This window comes from Lipotes vexillifer, unplaced genomic scaffold (assembly GCF_000442215.2).
Source record: "Lipotes vexillifer unplaced genomic scaffold, Lipotes_vexillifer_v1.1 scaffold308, whole genome shotgun sequence".
NCBI lineage: Eukaryota > Metazoa > Chordata > Mammalia > Artiodactyla > Lipotidae > Lipotes > Lipotes vexillifer.
In genome coordinates this window covers 2,965,046-2,972,994 of record NW_006792985.1, presented here as the reverse complement: position 1 = coordinate 2,972,994, position 7,949 = coordinate 2,965,046, and the positions used below count along the sequence as shown (strand labels likewise).

General features: G+C 38.2%; 1 protein-coding gene across 1 annotated transcript in view; it reads left to right on the top strand.

The window, feature by feature from the left end:
* ESCO2 (establishment of sister chromatid cohesion N-acetyltransferase 2) overlaps nucleotides 1–7,949 on the top strand; it is a 25,779-nt gene that overhangs the window by 2,817 nt on the left and 15,013 nt on the right. The window contains exon 3 of the mRNA XM_007466159.1: nucleotides 2,399–2,492. Coding sequence (XP_007466221.1) covers nucleotides 2,399–2,492 — 94 coding nt within the window. The remainder of the gene's footprint in view (nucleotides 1–2,398; nucleotides 2,493–7,949) is intronic.

Genomic DNA, 7,949 nt, shown 5'->3' with positions numbered 1-7,949 from the left:
GTACACGGACCTCTCACTGCTGTGGCCTCTCCCATTGCGGAGCACAGGCTCCGGACGCGCAGGCTCAGCGGCCATGGCCCGCGGGCCCAGCCACTCTGCGGCATGTGGGATCCTCCCGGACCGGGGCACAAACCCGTGTTGTCCTGCATCGGCAGGCGGGCTCTCAACCACTGCACCACTAGGGAAGCCCTCTATGCTTTTCTTATTGTGCTCCTATTTGTCCCAGCTGGCCTAGACTAGTGCTGTCTGATAGAATACCAATACACGTAATTTAAAATCTTCTAGTGGCCACATTAAGATAGTTTCTAAAAAGTTTAACGCAATATGTTTTAAATGTTACTGTTTCTGTGTTATCAATATAAAAAGTTATTAATGAGATATTTTGCATTCTTTTTTTGTACCAAGTCCTTGAAATCCATGTTTATTTCCACTTGCAGCATGTATCAATTGGGACTAGCCATGTAGCAAGTTCTCATTAGCTGCTTGTGGCTGGTGGCTACCATAATAGACAATGCAGGTCTATACCTTCTATTGTTGACCTCTTGTCAGTAAGGAGAGAAAGGTGGTTTTCTTCCGTGTAGCCAAGGGCAGAAAGTAGTTGAGGCAACAGGCCTTAAGAAGGGCTCCCAGTTTGGCGACTTCCATGTCTGTGGTGACTTGTTTATGTTCATCACAACCCTTGCAGCTGTAGGCTTTCACATACACTCTGAGGCTCATATACTGCTGAGCAATTCAAACTCTCTCTGTAGTCATTTCCCTCCTCACCTCCTCTTATTATTCTCATTGCCTCCTCCCAAATTCAACCCCAGTTCCTACCTCTTGTAGTCACCTACATTTCAGATCTCAATGGCAAAGATTATAATTGGTGGCCAGTGGACCAAGTCCAGCCCATGGATGTTTGCTTGGCCTACATAATGTTTAGAGCCAGCATTTTTTTTTAAATGTAAGGTAACAGGTTTCTGGTGTTTCATGAAAAATTGAACTCTGGCAAAGCTAAGCCCACATTCCTGCATGGCAGTAATCTGGAATGGAGTATCAGGCTACCATTTGACAGGTGTGGGCTCTTCATTTCCTTCCACTAAATCAACGTATGGATATATATCTAGATCAGTCCAGTTTTCCTGCTAATTTCATTTACCTGCTGCCCTTGTAAGCATTTCTATCAAGTATTGCCAAGTATATTGTTAAATGGAGCGTGTTCTTGCTTGCCTAAAAGCCATAACAGAAATTCTACTAATTCTTCATCTTGTTTCTGACAAACAAAAACAAAAACACCCCTATACCTTGATAGGGGTTTTGGGTTTGGGTTACATGATATATGTTTATGAAAAATTAATCAGACTCTACTTTATATCTGTGCATGTCACTGTATATAAATATAACTCAGTTTTTAAAAATCTAGGGCACAACTCAAGCTAAAATTAATTCTCAGTCCAATGAGGCAAAGTGCATGTAGGGGAGGGGTCCTCATTAGTATTCTCCATATCCATTTGATAATGAAGAAACAGTCTTGTTACAATGACATGATAATTTCTCTGCAGTACTCTTCTGACTTTTTTTTTCTGAGCTTCATTTTAAGGGGTTAGGTTTTGGGTTCTGCCTAGTTTTTAGTAGTTTGAGAAGCTGGGCATTTGTGCATCTTAAATTTGTGGAACTGGGCTCTGTTCTCTACGTAAGGTTTTGTTAAATACCCACTACTAGTATTCATCTCTGCTAGATGAGGGTGAATCCTGTTTTTCATTAGAGGGTGCATAACCTTTCCCCAACTCCTTATGGACCCCTGAGAAGTGGCAAACTGATGGGTTGTCTCACCTTTTCTGAGATGTTACGATGTTGAATGAGTTCCTCTTTGATCAAAAGTTTTTTCCTTTTCCCCCAAGCTATATATTCTGAGTCTTACCAAATAAGTAGTGTTAGTCTCTGCTACTGCCCCAAAAGTGGGAGTTTAGAAGCCTCTCCAACTACCCCAGAATGTTCTTTTTCTTTCCTTGGCTCCCTGATTTTAAAGCTTGTGACAAAAGGTTGTTCCTTTTCAGTTTTGCAGCTGCTGGGGAAATTTTTGCTGTTTTCACTAATTTTGTTGTTGTTCAATTCATTTTTGTAGAAGGATGTTCTGTAATCTTCATTCTGTCATCTTTGTCAGGAAATAATACATTTTTGACAGATGACAAATCATAGACTTAAATATGCGCACTCTTTTAAAATATTACATTTAGTAGATATAAAAGGAATTTTCCTTAAAGTAGACTGAAAATTGAGAATTTAAAGTCATTATGAAATATAATTCATAATAAACTACATACTCTGTTTTAGAAGCAGACCTATGGGGATTCGTTCACTAAATAGAAAATGATTAAGAATTATAGGTTTCCTAATTTTACTTATTCATTATTTTCAGGATGCATCAGATAGAGTCATTTCTTCAAGGGAATGTAAAACCGATGAAAATAAGAGTTTTTCTTCAGAGGAGTCTTTCAGTGAGAACAAGGCAGGTAAGTAAGAGAAAAGTTTTCTTCTCAAAATGAGTTTATTTGCTTGTAATAATGCTTCATTACATGTGTCAATATGAAATTATATACAATAATATTTTGGTTTTTTAAATATTCAGTATCTGTGACCTGTTTATCTTGGTAACACTGTTTTCTATGATAAGCAGTGCAGTGCATTTTATGGAGGAGACAAAGAGACCTTAGGCTGGAACTTAAGACAAAATACTGATGATTAATTGGTCTGTGAGATGTGGCCAAGTTACTTAAGCTCCCTAGGGCCAGGTGTTCTTATCATACATACCCTACCTACCGTTTACCCCAAATAATAGGAGGGAGTGAAAACAATTTGTTATATATCTATGATCAAAGCCCAGTTGTAAGCAGAATTTAAAAGGCCATAAAAGGGCACTGAATTGGGCATCAGGAACCTTGGGGTTTTGTCTAGGTCTGCCACTAATTAACTGTGTGATCTAGGGAAGAAATCTCTAAAGTAAGGGGTTAGTCTTAATTTTTAAATTTCTCTTAGTCCTGAAATCCTATTATTAACTTATGGTGTCACTGTTCACTTAAACAGTATTTACTAAACTATGAATATATAAAGAGGTTAATTAACATTCTACTTACCAGCCAGATTCTTTGTAACTTTAACTTGTTCATTATATCTATAAATTTGGAAATAAATTAAAATTCTAGAAGTAGATATGCAGACTATAGTGAGAAACTGTAGCTCACAGGAAGAAAACAAAGATAAAACTAAAAGCAAAATAACCCTTAAGAGGATCTAATGACATAAGGATATATAGAATGATGATTCATAATGGTTATTCTGAGATATATTGTTAATAACTAGTACTTATTAGCTGCTGAATATGTACCAGGCAGTGCTAAATGTTTAGTATGCTTTCTGTTTTCCATGGGTTGTGCTATCCCTGATATGACAGAACATGTAGCAGAAAAATAATAACAGCTTTTCATTTACAATAGTTATAAAATTTTCTTTAAAAATAAATTTATTTTAGTACACTAAGTCCATTTAAGGACTTTTATTTAATAAATAAAATATGATACAGATGGTACAAGGGACTTCCCTGGCGGTCCAGTGGTTAAGACCCTGTGCTTCCACTGCAGGGGGCACAGGTTCGATCTCTGGTTGGGGAACTAAGATTCTGCATGCCACTCTGCATGACCAAACAAACAAACAAAAGAACAGATGGTACAAGCATATGGCAAAATTCACAAAGGCAGTAAACAAATGATAAAACCTTATTACTTAATAACTAATTTATCATTTAATTCTTACAACAACCCTAGGAAATAAGTTTGTATGCCCATTTTACAGATGAGGAAACAGACTTAAGGTTAAGTAACATCCATAGCAGGTCAGATTCTCAACTGTCTTGGCCTTGTTTCTAGAGAATGAGCTCTAATTATTTTTCAGTGCAAAGTTAACAGTTTGCTCTTTTACTAAATAGCATACTTTCAACATACTGTTTTTCCTCTAATCAACTACTATTTAACTTTTTTCTTTCTTTTCCTTTTTTCTTTTTTTTTGGCCATGCCACGCGGCTTGTGGGATCTCAGTTCCTGGACCAGGGATTACACCTGGGCAGTGAAAGCTCCGAGTCCTAACCACCAGGGAACTCACACCTTTTTTCTTTTTTTAATAAGCTTTTTATTTTGTAGTAATTTTAGATTTACAGAAAAGTTGTAAAGATAATACAGAGTTCCTGTATTACCCTATTTCCCCCTTTGTTAGCATCTTAAATTACTGTGGTCCTTTGTCAAAACTAAGAAGCTTAGATCATTGGTATGTTCCTATTAACTAAGCTCTAGACTGTATTTGGATTTGATCAATTTTTCCATTAATGTCCCCTTTCTGTTCTAGGATCCACCCTGGGGATCATATTGCATTTAGCTGTCATGTCTCCCTAGTCTCCTCTGGTCTGTGATATTTTCTCAGTCTTTTCTTTGTTTCCATGTTTTTCACGACCTTGACATTCTTAAGGGGTCCTGGCCAGATATCTTATCTGGATGTTCCTGAACCTGGGTTTGTCTGATGTTTTCCTCATCATTAGACTGGGGTTATGGGTTTGGGGGAAGAATGCCACTGAGGTGAACTGCCCTTCTCACCACATCGTATTGGGTGCTGATGTCCACATGACATTACAGATGATGTTAATCTCTGTCACTTGGTGAAGGTCAGGTTTGCCCTACTTCTCCACTGTAAAAGTTACCATTTTTCCTTTCCCAAACTCTATTCTTCGGAAGTAAGTCACTAAGTCTGGCCTGCCCTTTCAGGGAGGGGTGGGGATTAAGTTTCATCTCCTAGAGAGGAAGATTTTTCATATATTATTTGGATTCCTTCTTTTTTTTAAACAATGTTCCCTTATTTTATTTTTTAAAAATAATCCTTTATTTTTTTTCTAGATTTATTTTTATTTATTTATTTTTGGCTGCATTGGGTCTTCGTTGCTGTGCGTGGGCTTTCTAGCTGTGGCGAGTGGGGGCTGCTCTTCATTGCAGTGCACGGACTTCTAATTGCGGTGGCTTCTCTTGTTGCAGAGTATGGGCTCTAGGCTTGTGGCCTTCAGTAGTTGTGGCTCACGGGCTCTAGAGTGCAGGCTCAGTAGTTGTGGCACATGGGCTTAGTTGCTCCGCGGCGTGTGGGATCTTCCTGGACCAGGGCTTGAACCCGTGTCCCCCTGCATTGGCAGGCGGATTCTCAACCACTGAACCACCAGGGAAGCCCAATGTGAATTCCTTCTGTAAGGAAGAGTTGTCTTTATTTTACATTTTTGGCTGCATCGGGTCTTAGTTATGGCATGCAGGATCTTCATCGCGGCATGTAGAATCTTTTGTTGCAGTGCACGGGCTCTTCGTTGCAGCGTGCAGGCTTCTCTCCAGTTGTGGTGTGTGGGTTTTGTCTCTGTAGTTGTGGCCCACAGGCTCCAGAGTGTGTGGGCTCTGTAGTTTCTGGCACGTGGGCTCTCTAGTTGAGGCGCACAGGCTCAGTAGTTGCGGCGTGCAGGCTTAGTTGCCCCGCGGCATGTGGGATCTTAGCTCCTCGACCAGGGATTGAACTGTTATCCCCTGCACTGGAAGGTGGATTCTTTACCATTGGACAGCCAGGGGAGTCCCTATTTATTCAATCTTTAAATAAATAAATGGACTCCTGGATATTCATCAGTATGCACTCATGAATATTTTATATTTTGGGTTAAAATTTAATACTACATTATTTATATATTCTGTTGCCTATATTGTTCCAGCTTTGACCATTGGGAGATATTTTCAGGTCAGTTCTCTTTGACCTGTCCCCTTCTTTTGCTTTTTGAGCACTTCCTTCTTACTTTCTGTCACTACAAGATGCTCTCGGCTCATCTTGCATTTGCCTTGATGCAGTCCTAGACTCGGCCACTTCTCCAAGGAACCCTAGTTCCTTCTGTGGGGGAATATAATTTAGAAACCAAGTTCTGGACTTGGTGTGCTTGTTGCTACTGGAGTGTCATGGCTCCTAGGCCCTCTCAGCAAACAGAGCTAGAAAATATCAATATATGTATGTATCCTAATCTGTGTGTATGCACACATCTATAATGGTTTGTGTATCTCTCCATGTGTACATATGCTAAAGAAACATAAGTTCAAACTTGATGTCTCTGACTAATCCAGTCCCCCAGGGGTTATCCCTCCCTTCCTTCTTTGTTTATCTGTAACTTCTCTCAGACAGTGAGAGACCTGGCTCCTCCTGGTCACTGTGCACCTACTTAGTTAAGTACAGTCCCAATATACCTGCAGGGCAGTTTCAGTATTAACTCATTCTCCTGTGAGAAACAGATTTACCTGCGTATACCATTTAAATACAGTCCTTTTGTCTTTAGCCTTCTAATTTCTAGTCAAAATGTTTTGTAAAGTTACTTAGGTCATCTTTCTTTTCTTCCACTGTCTCCTTCAATGCAGTTCTCCACGCAGTTCTAATGCAGTTAGATTCATTTGTCACAGTCTGCATTCCATCTTGGGGTCCCTCAACATCATGGTTGATTTTTTTTTTAATACATACATTCAATTTTACTCTTTGTTATATATAGTTCTATGGATTTTGCAAGTGCATAGAGCCATGAATCAACCCCTCCAGTACCCTACAGAACAGTTCTCTCATCCTAAAATTTCCCTTGTGTGTATCCTTTGTAGTCATCTATTCTACCCTTCTTCATACCCCTGGCAACCGTTAATCTGTTTTCTGTCCCCATGGTTTTACCTTTTCCGGTAAAAATGTCACACAAATGCAGTCGTGCAATAGGTAGACTTTTGGGTCTGACTTCTTTCACTTAAGTAAAATGCGTTTAAGATTCATGTGTGTTGTTGCATGTATTAATAGTTCATTCCCTTTTTTTTGCTGAACTATGGAATTACCATACATAGTCTGTTTATCCATTCCTCCATTAAAGGACATCTTTGTTGCTTTCAGTTTTTAGCAATTATGAATAAAGCTGCTATAAACATTTGTGTACATGTTATTCTGTGGACATAAGATTTCATAACACTTGAGTTAACACCTACAAGAATGATTGCTGGGTTATGTGGCAAATCTATGTTAAACTTTATAAAAAAAACTGCCAAAATGTTCCATAGCAACTGTGCCATTTTGCGTTCCCACCTGCAATGAATGGGAGTTCCTGTTACTCCCCATTCCCTCCAGCATTTGTTATTGTCAGTTTTTTGGATGTTAGCTATTCTAATGTAGTAATAGCTCATTGTGCTTTTAATCTGCATTTCCCTAATGACAAATGATGCAGAACATCTTTTCATGTGTTTATTTGCCATCTGTATGTCTTTGGAGAAAGGTCTGTTCAAATCTTTTGCCCATTTTTAATTGGACTTTTTTATTGTTATTGAGTTTTAAGAGTTCTTTTTATATTCTGTATACAAATCTTTGACCAGAAATATGATTGAAAGTATTTACTCCCTAGTCTGTGGCTTGTCTTTTTATTCTCTTAACAGTTTTTGAAGAGCAAAACATTTGATAAAGTCTAACTCATTTAATTTTTCTTTCATGTATTGTATGTAAAAAAATTATTACCAAACCCAAGTTCATGTGGATTTTTCTTCTAGAAGTTATATAGTTCTACATTTTGCATTTAGATCTGTGATCTGTTTTGAGTTAATTTTTATGTGAGTGTTGTCATTTTTTTGAATGTGGATGTCAAATTGTTCCAGCACCATTTGATGACTGTCTTTTCTCCATTGAATTAACTTATGTCTCTTTGTTAAAAATCAGTTAACTGTATCTGCGTGGGTGTTTCCGGGCTTTCTATTTTGTTCCATTGATCTATTTGTCTATCCCTTTGTCAATACCATACTGTCTTGATTACTGTTAAGTCTTGAAATCAAGTAATGTGAGTATTTTGGTCTTATTAACCTTTAAACTCTTATGCTTTAAAACTTTAAGTTTATCCTGTGACA